The sequence below is a fragment of the Pristis pectinata genome, chromosome 9 (genome assembly GCF_009764475.1).
Source record: "Pristis pectinata isolate sPriPec2 chromosome 9, sPriPec2.1.pri, whole genome shotgun sequence".
NCBI lineage: Eukaryota > Metazoa > Chordata > Chondrichthyes > Rhinopristiformes > Pristidae > Pristis > Pristis pectinata.
Genome location: NC_067413.1, coordinates 66,331,094 through 66,354,798, shown reverse-complemented (window position 1 = coordinate 66,354,798; position 23,705 = coordinate 66,331,094). Strand labels below are relative to the sequence as shown.

Below are 23,705 nucleotides of genomic sequence, written 5' to 3'. Positions count from 1 at the left end.
TGCCACCCTGTACGGCCTCAGCAAATTTTGCATGTTTGTGTTTCTGCTTTGTCTGAGGTTTCCGTAGCACTTGTGCATAAACAATGATGGGGACCATTAATCTTTCTGTTATTTTGATGGAAAATGATGGATCAATAGACACGTTGAAATCCATGTCCATCGCTAAAATACCATCTGCACAACAGGATGAAGCATTTAGTGTACAGCCATCACTTCCTAAACACATAGAACCATAGCACACTACAGCACAGAAAAAAGGCCATTTGACCCTTCTAGTCTGTGCCGAAACATTATTCCACTAGTCCTACTTCCCTGCACCCAGTCCATAACCCTCCAGACCTCTCCCGTCCATGTATCTATCCAATTTATTCTTAAAACTTAAGAGTGAGCCCACATTTACTACATCAGATGGCAGCCCATTCCACACTCCCACCACTCTCTGAGTGAAGAAGTTCCCCCTAATGTTCCCCCTAAACCTTTCCCCTTTCACCCTAAAGCCATGTCCTCTTGTACTTATCTCTCCTAATCTAGGTGGAAAGAGCCTACTCGTGTTAACTCTGTCTACACCCCTCATAGCTTTGTAAACCTCTATCAAATCTCCCCTCATTCTTCTACGCTCCAAGGAATAAAATCCTAACCTGTTCAATCTTTCCCTGTAACTCAACTCCTGAAGACCCAGCAACATTCTAGTAAATCTCCTCTGCACTCTTTCAATCTTACTGATATCCTTCCTATAGTTAGGTGACCAGAACTGCATACAATACTCCAAATTTGGCCTCACCAATGACTTATACAACCTCACCATAACATCCCAACACCTATACTCAATACTTTGATTTATGAATGGCAGGATGCCAAAAGCCTTTTTTTTACAACCCTGTCTACCTGTGACGCCACTTTCAGGGAATTATGTATCTGAACTCCCAGATTGCTTTGTTCCTCTACACTCCTCAATGCCCTACCATTTACTGTGTATGTCCTACCTTGATTTGTCCTTGCAAAATGCAACACCTCACACTTGTCTGCATTAAATTCCATCTGCCATTTTCTGGCCCATTTTTCCAGTTGGTTCAGATCCCTCTGCAAGCTTTGAAAGCCTTCCTCGCTGTCCACTACAGTTCCAATCTTAGTGTCATCAGCAAACTTGCTGATCCAATTTACCACATTATCATCTAGATCATTGAAAAAGACAACAAACAACAATGGCCCCAGCACAGATCCCTGAGGCACACCACTAGTCACAGGCCTCCAGTCTGAGAGACAATCATCCACTACCACTCTGTCTTCTCCCACACAGCCAATTTTGAATCCAGTTTACAACCTCTCCATGGGTACCTAGTGTCTGAACCTTCTGAACTAACCTCCCATGTGGGACCTTGTCAAAGGCCTTACTAAAGTCCATGTAGACAACATCCACAGCCTTTCCTTCATCTACTTTCTTGGTAACCTCCTCAGAAAAACTCTACAAGATTCATTAAACACGATCTACCACGCACAAAGCCATGCTGACTATCCTTAATCAGCCCTTGGCTGTCCAAATACTTATCTCTCAGAACACCTCCCAATAACTTACCTACTACTGATGTCAGGCTCACTGGCCTGTAATTACCTGGTTTACTTTTAGAGCCTTTTTTAAACAACGGAACAACATAAGCTACCCTCCAGTCCTCTGGCACTGCACCTGTGGCTAAGGACATTTTAAATATATCTGCCAGGGCCCCTGCAATTTCTACACTAGTCTCTCTCAAGGTCCGAGGAAATATCTTGTCAGGCCGGGGGGATTTATCTATCTTTCTTCACTGTAAGGCAGCAAGCACCTCCTCCTCTTTAATCTCAACATGTTCCATGACCCTACTGCTTGTTTCCCTTCCTTCCATATCCTCTATGCCTGTTTCCTGAGTAAATACTGATGCAAAGAAACTGTTTAAGATCTCCTCCATCTCCTGAGGCTCCACACATAGACGACCATGCTGATCTTCTAGGGGACCAATTTTGTCCCTTACTATCCTTTTACTCTTTTACTTTTACTTGTAGAAACCCTTTGGGTTTACCTTCACATTATCTGCCAAAGCAGCCTCATGTCTTCTTCTTGCCTTCCTGATTTCCTTTTTTCAGTATTTTCTTACATCTTCCATACTCTTCAAGTACCTCATTTGTTCCTAGTTGCCTATACCTGCTATACACCTCTCTCTTTTTCTTAACCAGAGCACCAATATCTCTTGAAAACCAAGGTTCCCTATGCTTGTTAACTTTGCCTTTAATCCTGGGAGGAACATGCAAACTCTGCACTCTCAAAATTTCGCCTTTGAAGGCCTTCCACTTACTGAACACATTCTTGCCAGAAAACAACTTATCCCAATCCACTTTTCCTAGATCCTTTGTCATTTCCACAAAATTGGCCTTTCTCCAATTTAGAACCTCAACTCAAGGACCAGACCTATCCTTATCCATAATTAACTTGAAACTAATGACATTATGGTCACTGGACCCAAAATGCTCACCTACGCATGCTTCTGTCACCTGACCTGTCTGGTTCCCTAATAGGAGATCAAGTATTGCATTCTCTCTTATTGGTACCTCTATATATTGATTTAGAAAACTTTCCTGAACACATTTTACAAATTCTAAGCCATCCAGCCCTTTCACAGTGTGGGAGTCCCAGTCAACATGTGGAAAGTTAAAATCCCCTACTATTACGACTTTCTGTTTCTTACATCAGTCTGCTATCTCACTACAGATCTGTTCCTCCAATTATCTCTGACTATTGGGCGGTCTATAATACAACCGTATTGGTGTGGCCACACCTTTCCTGTTCCTCAGCTCCACCCATATGGCCTCTGTAGACGAGCCCTCTAGGCTGTCCTGTCTCCGTATAGCTGTGATATTTTCCCTGACTAGTAATGCCACTCCTCCCCCTTTCATCCCTCCCCCTCTATCACGTCTGAAACAACAGAACCCTGGAACATTGAGCTGCCAGTCCTGCCCCTCCTGCAACCAGGTCTCAGTAATAGCAATAATGTCGTAATCCCACGTGCCAATCCACGCCCTAAGCTCATCTTCCTTACCTACAATACTCCTTGCATTGAAATAGATGCACCTTAGAACATTTCTATCACATACAAACCTTTGATTTCTGTCTATACCCGCAGTCCTCGCATGACCATTTTCCTCCTCCTCCTCACTACCTGCTTTAACACTCCGGTTCCCCTCCCCCTGCAAATTTAGTTTAAAAGCCCCGGAGCAGCACTAGCAAACCTACCCGCAAGTATGTTAGTCTCCCTCCAGTTCAGGTGCAAACCGTCCTGTCAGAACAGGTCCCACCTTCCCTGGAACAAGACCCAATTGTCTAGGAACATGAAGCCCTCCCTCCTGCACCATTTCATTAGCCACGTATTTAGCTGCATGATCCTCCTATTTCTAGCCTCACTAGCACGTGGCACGGGTAGCAATCCTGAGATTGCAACCTTGGAGGTCCTGTCCTTCAACTGTGCACCTAGTTCTTTAAACTCTTTTTGCAGGACCTCCTCCTCCTTCCTATCCACGTCATTGGTCCCTACATGGACCACGACATCTGGCTGCTCACCCTCCCTCCTAAAAATATTGAGAACTTGATCCAAGATATCGCGGACCCTGGCACCAGGGAGGCAACAGACCATCCGGGATTCTCGATCTCTCCCAAAGAACCTCCTATCTGTCCCCCTATCGAATCCCCTATCACTACTGCTCTCCTCTTTTCCCTCCTTCCTTTCTGAGCTGAGGGTACCACCTCAGTGCCAGAGACGTGACCACTACAACTTGCCCCTGGTAAGTCGTCCCCACCAGCAGTATCCAAAACGGTATACTTATTGTTGATGGGAACAGCCACAGGGGTGCTCTGCTCTTTCTGTCTATACCCCTTCCCTTTCCTAGCAGTCACCCAGCTACCTGCTTCCTGACCTTCAGGGGTGACTATCTCCCTGAAACTCCTGGCTATGTCTGCCTCACTAATGCTCCAAGGTTCAGCCAGCTCCAGCTCCAGTTCCCTAACTCGGTTTGTCAGAAGCTGCAGCTGGATGCACCGTTTACAGGTGTGGTCATCAGGGACAAGTGTGCTGTCCCTGACTTCCCACATACTGCATACAGAGCACACGACTGCCCTAACTGCTGCCATCGCTACCTACTTCTAAGTTATTTAAAATAAAGGAATTTACCCGGCCTTACCTCTCTGGGTGCAAGCTCTTACTCAGCCTCTGCTCGCCGAAGCCTCTCGAGCCAAAGCCTCAAGCTCCACTCCTACCCTGAGCCACTCCTCTTCAGTTACCCCTCTTTATATTTGTCCCTGTCGATTATCCCAAGTACTCACTCCCTCTAATTAACCAACCAACACTCTGTTTGAAATAATCAGCCCCTACCTGCTAGAGACACGCTGCTCCAACGGCTCCCAGGCTGATCCTGTAAGGGAAAAGCCCACGCAAAAACCGTTTAAATAATCAGCCCCTACCTGCTAGAGACACGCTGCTCCAACGGCTCCCAGGCCGATCATTTTACATAATAAACTAAAGTATTTAACCAGTAAATTTGTAGCAGCAAAAGAACTTTGGCATCCCTCTGTTATGATAATATTGGGATCACATCTTTGTAAGAACTACAAGTTCTTGTATAAGAAGGGAGTAAAACAAATAATTAGCATTGGTTTTCTATCAAATACACCACATGCGTGTAATATGACAATGCATTTCAAACTAATTTCAGTCTAATTAAAAATAGATTTCTAATGCGTTGTTGAGAAATATAAGAAAAATCAACATGAAGAGGAGAATTTGTTCATTTCAGTTGGATGAAATGAATGCAACTAGTAAATACCTGGTTCAAAAAACTGGCAGATCAAACAACAAACCAGCAATGAAAGAATATAAATATGACACAAAAGAAGACTGGTTCCCAAAATAAAGAGGATAACTATGAGACACAAGGTTACTCCAAGCAGAGGAAGGACAATTATAAAATAACCACTATGATGTTGAATAAAGATGTGGTGAAAATGCATATGTTGCAAAGCAGTCTTTATAAAGAATAGATTGTAGAGAGCATGCAGTGGAAACAGTGTTAAAAATGTCAATGAGACCTGGGGTGAAAATATTACAAACCCAAAATCTTGCATCCCACAATGATGATGAGATTGGAAAAAGAAAAAATGGAAGAACAAATCAGATTTTTTGAAAAATCATTAAAAGTAGTAACTATGCCAAAATATGGAAGATTGCAAATATTACACCGCTTTTCAAGGAGTTTTGAAGAAATCACAGAATATAACAATTAAGGGAATGCAATGATGCAGAGTATGTGAATTCACAGCAGTTTTGTCAGGTGACACACGAGGGATCAAATATGAAAAATAAGGAGCATGGTACCAGAGAGAATGTAGCCATTTGAACAAGAGATTGCCAATAGATAGCATGTTAATGAAATGTTTTCCAACAAATTGCTAATAAGAAAGTGACTAAACATCACCAGAAATGGAATTGAAAAGTATTTGAAAAGGATATGGGAAAAGGGCAGAGGATTAGACTTCCTGTCAAAAAACTGAAAACCTGCTACCAGCATTGAAACAACAAGCCAAATGGCATCCTTCCATGTTGTAACTGTAATGACTTAATATTTTGATTTCCTCTGACAGCAAAGGATTTTAAACAGATTAACTGACTGAAAAAAATTACAGGTGATAATAATAGAATGATACAGTAGAGGAGGCAGCCATTTAGCATATTAAAAATTTCTCCTTATTCACTCTTTCAAAAGCACTAATCATTTTACAGTTATGTTACATCTCCTCTTAACTTTCTTTGTTATTAGAACCCCACTCCTATCTCTTCACAACTGAATATTCTCATCTCTGGTATCATTCTTATTAAATCTCTTTTGCACTACTTCAAATAAAAGCTTTAATTCACCCATTTGGAGCGACTATATTGTTATTGGGTTCATTCAGGCTTTGTTAATATTTTTTATCTTGACCAGCTCTTGTCTTTACAGACCAGTTTATTTCTTTTTGTTAATGCTATGTAATATTCTAGAACTCCAAAATGAAGGTTTTAATTTTTTTTTTAAGTTTTGCGGTTAATTTTAAGTTGTTCTTTTCCAACACTTTCAAGTTAGTACTATGTTACATTCTGTTATGATTTGCAGTAGAAAAATAATGATTCTCAACTAATATTTTTGATTGTAAGAGAAAAGTTCTGGGTATAAACTTCAACGCGGCCTCAGTGCATCAAGGGGCTCATTTTACTCGACTTCTATTGTCATCATTGGAAAAAGAAAAATCAGGCACAAGGCAGATTTTAATGAGCATTGTGCATGAATGCAAGACAAATTTCAGATCCTCCAAAGGTTAGGTTGGTGACAAAATCCTTGTCTGCACTTTGTAGACACATTTTTACAACAAAGTTATTCTTTTTTTCCTTTGATTTTTAGAATAATTACTTATTAAATTTACTGATAATTTCTGAGATGTTAATATTCTTCACAGCAGCTGAACTCAAAATACTTTGTGTGTTAGGCACGAAGTACAGGGAATGTTCTACTTACTGCATCTATGTAGAATGTATTGGATCCAATTGAAGTTACAGCATGTCCAAGATCATTGTTGTGGACCCCATTTTGATAGTCCTGGTATGGAATGACAGTGAGGGCGAAAGGGCCAACAGTACGCTTGCTCTGATTTGTGAGCTTCACTTCCAGAGAGGTTGGCTCGCCAGCCTGGCATTCTACTGCAACATCACAGTCACAGGGTTTCCCAGCTACCAGTACATCTGTTGGGGAAAAAAAGAGGAAAGGTCAAGGTGTATAACCTCCTAGCTAGTTTCTAGTACATAACTCTCCCTCTCTCAGCCCTCACTCTGAAGGCACATTTTGTAAGCAGTTTCACTGGTGGTTGAAGAGTCCCTGGGTAAAGCTAGTATCTCTCCCACAACATTCCATGATATCCCTGTTATTGTAAAATTGATTAACCCATCACAGACAAGGAATGTACTGCACAAATCATTCCCACATGGTCTAAGCTCAAAGGTTAATCTTAGTTTGCCTGTGCAGATGGGGTGAATCACCAACAATGATCTATGCATTTTTACAGGATAAATATTTAATGTTAAATGAAAATAAACTGAATATATAAACACACCCACAGTCCTTCTGTCAACAAACTTGACTCCTAATTTATAGATCATTTGCCTTGAAAGAAATCAAACCAAAACCATAAAACCAAGATAAAATTACTATGAGACCCTTCAGATTAATCTCAGTTCATTATCTAATTATGTAGCTAGAATGGGGTAAGTCTACACGATTAGAATTTGGAGGTTAAAAAGGATGCCATATCATAAATTAGAAAGAGAAGTAAAAGGTCATTGCTTAGGTTATGGAGTGGACTGGACTATCTTGGAGAACAGATGTGCTAGTAGACTTGGTGCTTGATGCGGCGTGTGAAACCAATACAGAATCTTTCCTTGAAAAATCGTATGCCTCAGACAGATAGTCTGCAGTCAAGAGTTGCAAGATACCAATGTTTACAGAAGTCTGGTGGTACAAGTAAAGTGACAAATAACACAGGATATTTAGAAAGAAACAATGATATTCTGAAAAAGAATATGGCAATTTTACATAATTAGGGATGTAGCTAACAAAATTGCTCAGGTGAATTGTCTCTTTCATCTCCAGGACCTGGGTTTGAATCAAGCTAGGAGTGAAAGGATTGAATTATCCACAGATGTGCACCCATGGGAATTAAGTTTAAATTGTCTTACTACAACTGAATGCTAGCTTGACATAATACACCAAAAACTGACAATTTCACACATCAAGTAAGCTGACAGGAGCAATGCAGTGGCCACCTGAGTAACAGGCAGCAACAGTGCTTGCAAGTAAACTGACAGGAGCAACGCAGTGGCCACCTGAGTAACAGGCAGCAACAGTGCTTGAGAGTTGCTGTTAAGGCATATGTTTCAGGTAAAGTAGAGAGAACTTCCCCAAGAAGCAGCCTCAGCTATTCTCTCGTTGTAGTGCTTCATCTTTACATTGGGTATCAAAGTTAAAAATCATTTTTAGCTCAGGCATTAATGTCCTTCGGTAGAGGTATCCCAAAAAATGATGAAAACAAAAAGTAGTAATCTATTTATGTACAAAATAAATTAGTGATTAGAGGCAAAATCTTTCAGATTAATTTCCAGACTTAATGCATAATTTCAATAAAACAGAAAATGTTGAAAAGACTCGGCAGATCAGGCAAGCAGTGAGCAATCTAATTGACCTGCTGAGTATTTATTTCTGATTTCCAGCATCCAGAATAGTTTACTTTCATATACCGTATTCCCTTACTATAGTGGTAGAATACTCCAACAAATAACAATAAGGCCATTTCAGAAATTCTGGATACAAAAATCACTAAGATCAAATAAAAGTAACAATGAATCATCTTACTGCATCTGGAGCAGTTTAGCACAATCCATGTTTGACATTACTCTGTTAGAAGTGACTGCTCCAAAATACTGTGCTGTTTACTCAAAATTTCCACCATTGCCACAAAATAACCATCTCATTAGGATCTCAAAGTAATAAATAAGCATTTTTATTGATAACTGTAGCTTGTCATTGACTACAGCCACTCACGGTGTCAATATTTTACCTATGAATGCAACATTGGTCTGCAGCTTTAATGTCCAAATGGACAATGTTTCCAGTAGAAATGAAAATAACCATGCGCTACCGAGCTTAGTAACATTTGGCTCTAAGGCAGGTCACTTGCAAAGGATGCTGTAGTATTTTCAGTCAAGGCTGCTTTATCATTTTGGATGTAATATACATGTTGAGGTACTTAGGTGGGTCACTAATATGTCTGATGCTCTTTTCAATGATTTCAAATTGCAATCTATGTTGAAGTTAGCAATCACATTACATAGAATGTCCATCCAACCCCAATATTTGAAGAGAATGGAACACTTGGAAATAATTACAAGGCACCAATGCAAAGGGCATGTTAGAACAATGCCATAAACTATGAAACATAACGATTAACGGAAACATAAAATGATACTGCCATCCCTTAATTAATTATATAGGCAACCATTAATAAAGTGGCTGATTTTATTTAATTCAGGATTTTTATTGTTGTTAATCTGAATGATATTGCTACATCAGTGTAAAAGTTTAACAGTTGTGCTAATATTATTTCAACCCTTTTATGATTAGAAAAACTATACTTGTCCATCAAACCCTAACTCTTAACTGTTCAGTTTAGGGACAATTAGAGAATGACAATAAATATTAGCCTTCCCATCTACGTCCACATCCCATGATCAAATAAGTAGTCTTTGCAGCATTTTCCATTTTTATTGTAGATTTCAAGGGTTGTCTTAAAGGAAGCTAGAGTGGTAGAGACAGAGAGATTTGGGGAGAGAAGTCTAGAAAGTGCCTGGAGGTCTGAAGACATCTGCACCAGTTGGGTGCAAAGAAATTCAGGGATGTACAGCAGACCCAAATTTGAGGAATGCATAGACCCTAGAGCGTCATGAGCTGGAAGGAATTAGAGGTATGGGGAAGGAAAGGCCCTGGAGGGATTTAAACCCAAAGTGAAAATTCCAGAACTGAGGCATTGATGGATTGGGAGCCAAAACAGAAAGCAGCAGGACTTGGTCAAAGTCAGAACATAACAGAAGGGTTTTGGAGAAGATCAATTACATGAAGGCACTTAAAGTTAACATTCAGACTTTGGGTAGCTATATTTAGTCACATGATATAGCACACGAGTCTCGAATGGGTCTAAAATGGATGGACTGTAGAAAAAAGCAAGGCAAGGAGGATAGCATTTGAATAGATTAATGATAGGACGAGTTATTCTGCAAATTTTGTTTGTGAATTTAATCTTAAATGATTAAGATATGTTCAACATTTACTGCAAAAAGTTTTAATCTGCGTTATGTAAAGTGTGTGTCTGAAAGGTCATAATTTTACCAATAAGCCTCAAAATCAGATTTCATTCTTAAATAAACAATCTGCAGGCATGCAGATCCTTCTGCATCCCATTAATGACAACAGGGGAATCAGTCTCACATTCTGCATTGTTGATACTCACTTGTATGCTTTGATTCAGAATACTCTCAGCCACTTGACGGAAGTGGACTTTTCTTTCACATCGCTGGGAGACTGACATGTCATTTGTCAGGACCTTTAGAAATGAAAGCTTTCCCAAGAGTCCAGTGCCACTTTACTCAAAACAACTTAAAATTGGCGGACATTTAAATCTAAATAGATAGATTTAAGTAGATTTAAATGTCTACTATTGGCTGCCAGTTTCAGCTGAAGAGGTTTCAAATAGTGTGTTGTCAGTCACAGATAGCCTTGGACTCCTCAGCCACCTGAGAACGCACAGAACCGGAGGGAAAGCAAACTCAAGCAAACTTCCTAAGTAGCAGTGGCCCAGGCTCAATCAGTAGCTTGACAAAGCTTTCAAAATGATACCATTAAAAAAAAACATATTAAACAGATTTACTGGAAGGGTTTCACTGTAACTTTGCCAATAGTGTTCCAAAAATTCCTCATCTGGAAAAGGTACAATTCAAACTGATTGTAGATCAAATTTCAGGACAAAGTTTGCTATCATTTAATAACTACTCCATGATTTCACTTCTCTTTCCTCTGCTTTAATGGCATTCTGCACCTCAGATTGTGGGCCTCACCTTGGTGTTTCAACAACTTCTTGGATATTACACATACAGTATATTCCAATTAAATTATCTATAATTGTTTTCTGTCTACCTCCTCACTTTCTACCTGAGTGACTACTCGGAAAAAAATACCAAAGATGCTGATAAGTTGTAAAGAAGTTAAGTCTCTGTGGATTTCTACAGAAATAAAATTGAGTCAGATGATAGCAAATTCTGGTATTTGGAAAAAGAAGTGAAATTCAAAGTTTTAGGTACATTAATCCCATTGATTCATGAAACTTCTGATGACAGTCAAAAGCTACTGTCCAATCCTCACCTTTTGCTGTGAGCAGCTTTGATTTTTATATGACTAATTGTTAAACAGATGTGCTACTGTGCTACAGTGTACTTCTTGTGTAAACAGTACGAGAACCAAAGACAAACTATTCAGGATATATATTCAATGAACTAGAATTAATAAAAAGACATTAAGGACTTGATTTCAGGTCAAAATATCACATCTCAGCAATTTAGAAAAATATGATGGATATTTTCCAAGCAGATGTCAATAAATCGGCTTGCAATTTCCTCAAGATACAGTCTTCTTTGTTTCTGTGTCCAGTGGTAATTAGAAAGACTGAAAACTGAATTTGAAACAAACAGACTTAATCAAGTAGAACAGGCAGAAAGAGAGATTTTGAATATTCATCATCTGTGCCACTCTTTGGTTTTTGATTCAGAAATTCTGATTGAGGAGACACCTGCTTTGAGTAAACAAGACATTTATTTGGTGTCCTTATTTGACAAATAGTCAGCCACTAACTCAGCACAGCTGCACCTGCAGGTTAGCTTTCTTATTAAAATGTGCAGAGAACCTTACAAACCCTTCCTGGTTCACCAAGCATTAACTACTATTTTTATAAAAAAGATCTCTACTGAAAGCCATACAAATTCCATGTTGAAAGAATTTAACAATTATATCTGGATAAAATCAGCCTTGGACTTTCCTTGCCTCCTTTTCTCTAAGTTGGAAACTCCACAGTTCTATCTGCCGTCACTGCGTAACATTAGAAACTACAAATGGAATCATAAAACTAGACTTCTCCTGTAAAATCTCAACCAGCATTTTAAAGTATATTCAAAAAGTGTACAGCATTTGCAGCCAAATCAACATCAGCAATTGGAGTCCATGGAGTTTGCCAAGTGGGGAGCACTGTCACTTGTCACTCAGATACTCCATTCCCTTGTTTGAATTTGTAAGGCCGAACTTACTGATGTTGCAAGAAGTCAGGGCCTTGAGAAATGTAATCATGTCACAAGGGTAGTACCAAAATCAACCCACTCACAAAATTGCTGAGGAAAGGTTTGCTAGACAGCAAAGTCACACCTTTGGAAAGCTTCTGGATGTGACATTCAGAAACATTCAAAAACTATTACAAATATAATAATTAAAATAATTAGAAGTTAAACTTAAAAAGCAAAAATGCAAAATCACTTAAGATGCTTGAAAATACTTCTAAATAATTTTTATAAATTAGAGGTATTCCTCGATTTACAGATATTCACAGTAATTCCACTGACTTCTGGGGCACATGCCTTGGATTTGCACCACTCTCTGTGCATAGGAATACATTGTACCAAAATACCCATGATTTATTAGATTTCAGTTAATGGAATGCTTTCCAGGATCTAATCCCATTTTGTAAATTAAGGAATTGCTGAAATGCAAACTAAAATTGATTTAAAGAAACTGCAACTTCCTTGCAGTTGTAAAATCTGCATTGAAATAAAAGGGCTCAGAGATCCTGTTCCAACTATCCCAGTACAGGATCCATGAGTTCATGCTCCTCTGTTGTGGGGAGTCCAGCATTGGAAAGTACAAACCAATTAGCTTTAAAGAATCTGTCTGCTGGTTTGGCGCAGACACTGAAGTCCTGAAAGTACCTGTTCTTACTTGAGCACATGTTGGCAGTTCACCATGGAACTACTGCTATGTACCAGCAGAATTTCACCCTTTACATCTATGGGCAAAAGCTAAATTTTATTTCGGTGCCTCATCTTCTGCAGCTTGCAGATAATGTTATAATCAGCACCTTTAAATAAAACAACCAAAAAGTGAACAGAAGTATGTGGAACACAAATTGTGTTACAGATAATTAGAACTATTAAACTATTTTTGTTTTTTCCATGGCAGTGGAACTGATGTTGAGAATTTTTCTTGCTTGATAATGAGGCAGTATTTCATTCTCATACTTCTAAAGATGCAATACTATACATATTTAATTTATAGCATTATGATCAACATGATACTTCTTAATGAGATAGTCTAATTCTATTGCACAGAAGGCCCCATGAATCAAGGCAATCTGCTTCACTGTGATGTTTATCAAGAGCCTACAATCTGCAAATGAAAGGACTAATTCAACCAGTTAGCAGTCTCTGTCACACAGATAAATTTCTAACTTTCCACAACACAATGAACAGATACTACTCAATTTTCACAGTCACGCGAGAAAATCAACATTGAACATGTGAATAATTTCCCTAGCAATCATAGTTATCTCAAACAGTCATAAACATTTTTATCCTGAAAAGGCACAAAGATTAAATGCCTTGTTGCTTAAATGTCTATCTGAAATCCAAAGCCAAAACTGAAATTTCAAGACTTTGGTACAAAAGTTAAGGTGATGCTCATTAACTGTACTGCTTAGTTTCAGATCATATAGCCACTTTCACAAGCCCAGGACTTTCCAAAATGGTCTACAGCCAACGAAGCACTTTGAGAAATGTAGTCGCTGCAGTAACGTAGGAAATATGACAACGGTGTTCAGTGAAAAAACATAAACAACAATCTGATGATAACCAGCAGCTCTGTTTTAGGTGGTGTTTGAGGAATATATTTTGGCCAGGATACCAAACAGAATTCCCCTATTCTTCTTCAAAATGGTGCCATAGGACCTTTTCTTCCTTTCTAATATCATGACTATTAAAAGTACATGATAAAATCTAACGCCTGGTATTTTCATATCAATTGTGTGAAATACCTGTGAGCTAATATTTGTAAGAACAGGCTGCACTGGGGAAGACATCCTAAGTGATAGCTAAAAAGGCTTTCAACAGACTACTTGTTATATTAAATCAGCTCAGACTCGGTACCTTTACCTCTGAGTAAGTAGATGCTAGGTATAATATCTACTCCAATGTCTGAGCACAAAATCAACATTGACACTCCAATACAGTACTCAGGGAGTTCTACATTGCCCATGATACTATCTTTTGGATGAGATTATTAAGTCTCCTACTCTTTCAAGTGACCATAATTGATCGAATGCAACTTTCTGAAGAAGGGCGGGGAATTTCTCTGCTGTACTATATTTCGTACTTGTATTTGAACTCTCATCGTAAACCATATTAGAACATAGAACACTACAGCACAGTACAGGCCCTTTGGCCCACATTTTATCCTGCTCTAAGATCTATCTAACCCCTCACTCCCACATAGCTCCCCATTTCTCTATCATTCATGTGTCTATCTAAGAGCTTCTTAAACGTCCCTAGTGTATCTGCCCCCACGACCTCTGCTGGCAGTGCGTTCCACGCACCCACCACTCTCTGTGTGAAATAACGTACCGACATCCCCCTTATACCTTCCTCCAATCAACTTAAAATTATGCCCCCTCATGTTAGGCACTGTTGCCCTGGGAAAAAGACTGACTGTCCACTCGATCTATGCCTCTTATCATCTTGTACACCTCTATCAAGTCACTTCTCATCCTCCTTCTCTCCAAAGAGAAAAGCCCTAGCTCACTCAGCCTATCCTCATAAGACACGCTCTCCAATCCAGGCAACATCCTGGTAAATCTCCTCTGCACCCTCTCTAAAGCTTCCACATCCTTCCTATAATGAGGCAACCAGAACTGAACACAATACTCCAAGTGTGGTCTAACCAGAGTTCTATAGAGCTGCAACATCGCCTCATGGCTCTTGAACAACACCCTGACTAATGAAGGCCAACACTCCATACGCCTTCTTAACAACCCTATCAACCTGCGCGGCAACCTTGAGGTATCTATGGACGTGGACCCCAAGATCCCTCTGTTCCTCCACACTGCTAGAAGTCCTGCCATTAACCTTGTATTCTGCCTTCAAATTCAATCTCCTGAAGTGTATCACTTCACACTTATCTGGGTTGAACTCCATCTGTCACTTCTCAGACCAGGTCTGCATTCTATCAATATCCTGTTGTAATCTACAGCAACCTTCTACACTATCCACAACACCACCAACCTTTGTATCATCAGCAAATTTACTAACCCACCCTTCCACATCCTCATCCAAGTCATTTATAAAAATCACAAAGAGCTGGGGTCCCAGAACAGATCCCTGCAGAACACCACGGGTCACTGACCTCCAGACAGAATACGCTCCATCTACCACCACCCTCTTGTCTTCTATGGGTGAGCCAATTCTGAATCCACACAGCCAAGTTTCCCTGGATACCATGCCTCCTGACTTTCTGAATAAGCCTTCCATGAGGAACCTTATCAAATGCCTTACTAAAATCCTTGTACACCACATCCACTGCTTTACCTTCATCAATGAGTTTTGTCACATCCTCAAAGAATTCAATCAGGCTCACGAGGCATGACCTGCCCCGCACAAAGCCATGCGGACTGTCCCTAATCAGCCTATGCTTCTCTAAATGCTCATAAATCCTGTCTCTAAGAATCTTCTCCAGTAATTTGCCCACCACTGAAATAAGACTCACCAGTCTGTAAATCCCAGGGTTATCTCTACTCCCTTTCTTAAACAAAGGAACAACATTTGCCGCCCTCCAATCATCTGGCACTACTCCCATGGCCAGTGAGGAGACAAAGATCGTCGCCAAAGGCGCAGCAATTCCTTCCATTGCTTCCCATAATAACCTTGGATATATCCCATCCGGTGAGTTATCTATCCTAATGTTTTTCAAAAGTTCCAGCGCATCCTGTTTCCTCACGTCGACATGCCCTAGCATATCAGCCTGTTGCATGCCATTCTCGTAAACCTCAAGGTCTGTCTCTGGTGAATACTGAAGCAAAGTATTCATTAAAGACCTCCCCTACCTCTTCCGACTCCAGGCACGTTTCCTTTTTTATCCCTGATTGGTCCTACCCTCACTCTAGTCATCTTCTTATTCTCCACATACGTGTAGAACGCCTTGGGGATTATCTGGTCACTATTATGCACTGTTTATGGGACTTTGCCGTGTGCAGTTTGGCTGTTGCTTTTGCAATGTTTTTACAGTGACTACACTTCAGAAGTACTTCATTGGCTGTTACAGGGTTCTAGGGTTTTCTGGCTTTAGAAGTTGCTGTACTTAGTTTTGGTGAAAAGGCAGCATTGAGCTATAAATCACACGTCTATTTTTTCCTCATACTAAGTAGAAAATGTGTTGGTGCCAAAGACTAGTTTGATGATCTTTACTAGCTTTAGTTGTCCTAGCAACATGCAGCAATGAGCAATTTAAAAACAGCCTTCAAAAAGGGCATTCTTTTAATACATGTGGAAATAGGCAAATTTAAATATGCCAGAAAAGACTGGAAAATTTCCATTAGTTGACAGCATCTGAAGCAGTGAATTGTTCAGCACTGACGAATGGTTTGGACAACATAATACCTTGTTTTCCCTTTTAAGTTCTACTAAATTTTCTGCATGTTTCTAGAACTTTCTCCTTTATTTCAGAATTCTTATTCTTTTTTAACCATGAAATGTGTGCATTGATTTCAGAATTCGGGAGTGAGGACGATTACAGTTGCTTCCAGAATTCAGTCTAATTAGAGGGTGGTCTGGGTGGAGTCCCTACTCTCAGAATCAATATTCTGTAGCCTCTGCTAAATGCTGCATTTGTGAAACTGAATACCAAGCATATAGAGCTTATTAAATCTCATAATAACTCTCACAAATGAAGAGTATCCATTCACCAAGATGCTGGATAACAGCTATCATTTGCAGAAGCATTCACAACCATGTTCAACTAGAAGTCCCAAATGGATGATCTATTTTGGCTTTGACTTGCAATCCCCACCATCATAGTAGCCAGTCTTCAGCTAAATTGATTCACTCCACATGACACTAAGAAACAACTAAGAGCATTGGATGCAACAAAGGCCAGCAAACAGTATTGAAGTCCTGTGCTTCAAAGCCAGCTGCATGTCTCGCCAAGCTGTTTCAGCACAGTTCCAACCGTGGTATCTAACCAACAACGTGGAAAATTTTTCAGGTATGTCTTGATCGTAAAAAGGACAAATCCAACCTGGCTAATGACTGCCCAATCAGCATACTGTCAATCAGCAGCAAAATGTAGTCAATAGTGTGATCAATCAGCTCTTATCAATAACCTGCTCACCACCGCCCAATTTGAGTTTCAACAAGGCATTTGGCTCCAGACCTCATTACAACCTTGGTCCAAACATGAACCAAAAACTGAATTCCAGGTATAAGGTGGGAATGACTGCCCTTGACATCAAGGCAGCAATTATCAGAGTACGGCACAAGGAATCTTGGTAAAATGGGTCACTGAGCATCGTGAGAAAAAAAGTGTCCAATGGCTGGAGGTATACCTTGCATAAAAAGAAGATGGTTACATTTGTTGGAGCTCAAACATCCCAGCCCCAACACATCACTGCAGGAGTTCCATAGAGCAGTGTATTTGGTCCAACCATCTTCAGCTTTTTTTTAAACCAATGACCTTTCATCCATGATTGCACAACGTTCAATTCCATTTCCAACTCCTGAGTAAATGAAGCAGCCCATATCTGAATGCAGCAAAACATAGACTACATTCAAGCACAAGCTGATAAGTGGCAAGTAACATTTGTGCCACAATGTACATTTTGAACATGAGAGAGTCTAACCACCCAGACTTGATGGTCAATAGCATTTCTGTTGCCGATTCACCCATTATCTACGTCCTTGTGGTCACATTGACCAGAACAGGTAAATACTGTGGCTTCAAGAGAGGTAAGTCAGAGATCAAGTATTCTGCAGTGAACAACTCACCTCTTGCAACCCCAAAACCTTCACACTATGTACAAGGTACAACTTGGGAGTGCAGTTGAATTCCTTTACTTGCCTGGGTGAGTGTAGCTCAAGAAACTTATCAACATGCAGAACAAAGCAAACTGCTTTGCCCTATATTTCCTTCCCTTGAACACTGGTGCACATTGGACGCAATGTGTACTACTGCATCTCACCTGGCTACCCCGAAAACACCTCCCAAACCAGTTACTTCAGCCATATGGAAACATCACCACTTGCAGAGTCGCCTCCAATTCACACATCATCCTGACTTGGAAATATATCATTATTCCTTCACCGTCGTTGGCCTAAATCTTGGAATACCCTGCTGAGCCGCACTGTGGGAGAACCTTTACCAGAAGTACTACAGCAGTTCAAGGTGGTAAGCTCAATATTACCTTCAATGGTATTTAGGGATGGGTCATAAATTTGCTAGCGATGTCCAGAACCCCAAAAATAAATAAGTGAATGCACCACAACTTGAGAAACAGCTTCAAAATGTTTTCCTTTTATTTTAATTAGATATCTTTTATTTTAAGAAATATTGCAAGCTATTTTAATAAGGTACCAAAAAAAACACACTGCCGCAGCCAATTTTTTTTTAACTGTGTGTGTCAGTGTGTATGCATAAGAGAATTGATGGATATTTTCAGAAATGCAATTCTGTAAAGAGTTACAGCATTTTAGAAATTCCACCATTTGCATTAATTTTCTATCCACTGCAAGTGTGACACACAAAATGATCTTTGAAACCTGAATATCTCTTTGGTTTAGGTATAACTTTAGTGAAGGTTTGGTTTAAATAGCAAAGATGTCCCATTTGGATAAGCTCTGTTCATGGCCTGAGAGTCCAAACCAGCACTATAATCCAGTGCTACGAAATCTACTGCAAAATGTATGGGTGGATCAAAAGAAAAGCTGAGTTTCCATATAATGTTGCCATGTCATTTTATTATACTGTATGTGGCTACTGCATCTTAAAGATTGATGGATCCAAATTGCATTCCTATTCAGTGGTATTGGGACAGTATTTTTTCTGCTGATTAATAGACCAGCTGTGGATTTATTTTCCATTCCATTTTTTCCCCAAAAGTTGGTCAAGCTTAGCAAGTGACAGTTATGCCACTGAAGGAATCATCTCAGGCACGTACCAAAGTAGATAATGTATTTTTATACAGAACACCTCAATTATGCTTCAGTCTCTCTATTATCTTAACATGTGATCTTGGTTGCTATATTTTACCTATTCAAGTGAGTGCTAATGTTATTTTCTACTGTGAATATTTCCAGAATAGTTATTTTGTGCATGCAACAGAAATTTTTAACAGTTTGTCAAAATCTTCACACGTTCTGTGGATAGCTTATAAAGCACATCTAAGTTGTGGATGTGCCTTCCAATGTCATATAATTAGCAGCAAACTTTCAACATTTATGTGTTTCTTATGGCTAATATATTTAGAAATTATACTAATATTTCAGTTTGCATGAAATTATTTAAGTTCCTTTGTCTGTCTTACTTTTTTGGAAGTGGGAAGTTACTGAAGTAGGATAGCTACATCTCTGTACAACAGATAGAAGGGAACTTAAATTAGTGAAGTGAAAACCAATGTTAGTAATAGAGGTACCAAATATGAGAAGGAATATTTGAGAAAGAGAGGCTCTTTTTTGTTATAAACATTGCATTCACGTAAAGCATAAGTCAACAGTAGTGAACTGGAATTTGAAGTATATCCACCTATTGAGAATACTGATAAGATCAGCATCTTGGGGACATGCTTCACAGTAGTAGATGACCAAAAAACTTGAGAGACTTGCAGTGGTATAAATCTTTCACTGAGACAGACCTCTATTAAAAAAATTGGTGAATGTGTTTTATGGCTTAGGAATGATACAGCATTATGGGATGAATGGATAAACTTGAAACAGAACTAAGTAATAAACTTTTGAGAATTACTGATATGCTCTACATGGCAGATGGAGAGCTATTTGGGCTGATAAGGAAGGCTGGGAATCTTGTAACACACTGATTACAAAGGATTTCAACATCTAGAGAGGTGGCATTATTAGGTCAGGCATAATGCAAAGGGAGGCATGAGAAAGGAGAAAAATTCACTCATGTCAGGAATTTCTCTTTCACAAATGCAAACCAAGAAACAGGTTAAGCATGAAAGGATAGAATAATATAGATATCAGTCTAAGGAGGAGTGTTTGTGACATATGTATAAAGTCTCATGAACTTGGTTGTATTTTGAATTTCAATTTATTTTCTATCACATAATTTTAGTTGTCCAGTACTAGAAACTGTTTAAAGTTGTTTATTTGCTTTTGTTCATGTAAGCTAGTTTGAGCTGGTAATGATTACAAAACTGGTAATGATTATCAATTTTTGAACTGAAGGTGATTTTGGGCAGTTCTATTTTTTCATTATAATTAGTATTTCGTAAAATGCTTACCTGAGAGGTCATAGTTGTCATTCTACGTGATGGAAATAATACAGAAGAATACTTGGAAAAATTCTTTAGCAATACCATAAAAAAATTACTGGGTCATTTTGACAGTAGATACAAGTTATCCCAAATTAAATCACATGTTGTTTAACAAGTCATTACTATCAACTCAGATCAATTTAAAACCTCATTTTTTTTTCTGTTGCCAAAGAATTGAGAGAAATTCTGTGAAAATTATTCACTTTATAGATAAAAAGTTAAGGATATTTGGATAGCTACATAGAACGCTATGCAATAAAACAACAATCCAATAAAATATACGTTATCACAGTGACTGTAGATCACTAAATCTTCTTCCACTTCATGATCAATAGTGTGGCAGTGAAAATTTTTCTTTTCTTTTTCACAGGACTGTTATTTCATGAATCTCACAAATTTATCCAACAGCTCTACACTTCATGTCCTTGATATCGTCATTGCCCTCAACCTCAATATCCATACTACTAAAGCTACCTCCAAAAATATTACAGCCGATTCTTCATGGCAAGGCCTTTTCCCACCTCAACACGCTGCCCTATTATGTTCTGAAAACTAGGGAAGTTCATCAAACATTCCTAATGCAATATTATATAAAGACACAAGAAACAAAAATAGTTATTACTGCCCTCTCTAATCCCCAGTCTCTCCATATTGCATTAATTCTTTCCATATTATCAACATTACTGTTGGCATATACTAAATCAATAAAACAGAAAAAAATAGAAACATGCAGCATGTTGGGAAATATAATTGAAGCAAAAAATGCAGATGTTGGATATCTGGAACAAAAATAGAAAATGCCAGAAACACTTAACAGGTCAGACAGCACCTGTGGAGAGAGAAACCATCAACATTTTGGGTCATTGAACCTTCACTTGAACTGGAAAAGTCAGAAAACAAGCATATTTTAGGTTTGGTGGGGATGGCGGCGGTAGGGAAAGGACATCAGAGTAAATGTCTCTAATAGGGTTGGAGAACAAAAGCCAGTTTCCTGTAACTTCAAACTTCCATCTCATTTCCCACAGCTACTTTGATACTACCTGATCTACTGGGTATTTCCAGTATTCATTTTTGTTTCAGATTTCCAGCAACTGCTTTGTTCTGCATCTTACAGTTCCAAAATGTTCTTTTGTTTCTCTTCTCTCTCCATCTGCTGGAACCAAAAGCAATTTTACCCCGAGAACCTCCAATTAAATCACTATTGTTTTTTTCACTTTTCCACTCGATGAAAAGTAATTCAATTAAAATATTGACTCTGTCTCTCTCTCCATAGATGCTGCCAGACTGGCTGAACAGTTCTGGCATTTTTGGGTTTTTATGTCAGGTGACATCTCTGGAGAGGGGAAGGTAGGATTCACTGAGGATGACCAAAATCTTACCTTCACCTAGAAGGTAAATATTTGATATTTGTTTGATATGCTGAAAGATTTCAGAATTTTACATTTTATTCTTAGGTTAAAAGCTACTTTTTCAATTTTAGTTGCGTACTACATATTAATTTCCTCAACTTTTATAATCAGTATTGCAAACCCTGACCTGTATCTACAAGGAATGGGAACCATCATATTCTGTGCCCTTGGAAAAAAGAGGTATCTAATTGAGTCAAATTTTACAAACAAAAGAAGCAAGTTACATTGAAAATTTTTCCTTTTTAAATATCCCACATGCATTGACTACTGTGCCCCCCTTTGTGGGTACTCATCCCACTCAATCATCTCCTGTGTCACAATATTCCCTCTGAATGTTACTAACGTTTGCCACCTACTGCAAACTCACAGAAATTGCAGTGTTGGGTGAGTTTTGGTCTGATGTATAAAACAAATCATTGACAGCGGAAGAGCAGTCCTTCATTACTCCTGCAGCTTCTTCCATTGTCTCATAAATCCATTGTTCAGCGATGTTGAGATAACAGATTTGGTAGATAGAGTGCAAGAGGCAAATGGCAGCCTTCGTTGCTTGGTGATGCATTGCCTGTAGCTTCTTTTTAAATCTTTTCCAACTTCCTGTACACCTGGATGGATAGGCATATGGCAGTACAGATTAGATGTTGGCTTTACAATCCAAGAAAGATTCTAAAGCTGAACCTCTGCTTCTTCCCATAGAAGATGCATATGTTATATGCCAGAAAAGGGAACAACAACTCCTGTGCACAGAACTACCTAATGAGCCTTCAATTTTGCAAGTCCAGTGAGGGCAACAGAGTATAGGAATCAACTCAGATCTAGATTACACAAACACTTTTTTTAAGTTCAATCCTTACTAAATGGATAGCCTCCTTCCTTCATCAATGCATCATCCAAGTTTTTCACTTCTGAGAGCAGTAAGCCTCATAATCCTGAAAATATGGCATGAAAGTGTACTTAGAGCTTGAAACTTCTGTTGTTTTAGTGCACAGTGCACAAATCAGCAACGGAAAAACAAAAAATTGATCAAAACCACTCAAGGCTGTTTACAACTGAAAGAACCAACTGCAGTCTTAATTTAATAAAAAATGACCAGCTCTGGAAAAAAATTTAAGTTCAAGGCAAGACTGATAATACAATAAAATAGGGCCCAGGCCTCCAAATATCAGGTTTAGCAGCTCCACAAATATAATAGAATGAAACTTAGATTTTGTATATTTGTTATACTTATTGCTACTCAGAAATTCATCCCTGGTTGATAGCACTAAAGCACTATATGGTAGAAGTGACGTCACAATTCAGTTCCATTGTCTAAAAAAACTAAATACTATTTACTCCCATATGTCATGTGCAAGTAATATTAATATGAAAAATACATTATACAAAATATTTGCCTCAATAAAAAGTTATTTTTGAGTTATGTATCAGCTAGTGTGCTGAAAACAATTGCTATAACCCTTGTTCAGTGCATGTACCAGTGTTTTGGTAACAGCTAGCTCTTCAAAGAGATCGTTGGCCATTACACCTTCTCATTGACCAACAGATTATGAAGCCATTCTTCTTCACTATATTTTGTTATTATCTATAACACCTTGTAAAAAGAATTCAGTCAGCTAGGGTTGCTACAAAACTCTCCTTCTTTACTACCATAAAATAGCTATTTCTAAGAGAAAAATGAACGATAATCAGTTGGGTTGTTAAGAGTGCAAAGTGCAGCTCAGTAGAAGAGCAAAATCAAGGTTTCAATGAGTGGTAGGATGCAGATTGAAAACTTCCTTCCCCAGTATGCCAAATTTCTGATTTTAGCTTTGCTTGCTAGCATGTTTGTGTTTTGCCAAGATGACTCCACAATAGACTTCTTCACAGTCTTGATCCAAACATGGACCAAACTAAATTCCAGAGGTGAGGGGAGAGAGACTGTCCTTGACATCAAGCCAGCATTTGATCAAGTGTGGCAGTAAGGGGCCATAGTAACCACAACTCAACAGGATAAGGGGAAAACAATCTAACAACTGGAGACATATGTCAAACAAAAGAAAATAGTTGTGGTTGATGGAGGTCAATCTCTCCATAGATGCTGCCTA

General features: G+C 38.9%; 1 protein-coding gene across 5 annotated transcripts in view; it reads right to left on the bottom strand.

Moving 5' to 3' along the window:
- trappc9 (trafficking protein particle complex subunit 9) overlaps positions 1-23,705 on the bottom strand; it is a 460,625-nt gene that overhangs the window by 3,344 nt on the left and 433,576 nt on the right. For all 5 annotated transcript variants that reach the window (XM_052023166.1, XM_052023170.1, XM_052023167.1 and 2 more), the window contains one exon: positions 6,565-6,788. In XM_052023166.1, coding sequence (XP_051879126.1) covers positions 6,565-6,788 — 224 coding nt within the window. The remainder of the gene's footprint in view (positions 1-6,564; positions 6,789-23,705) is intronic.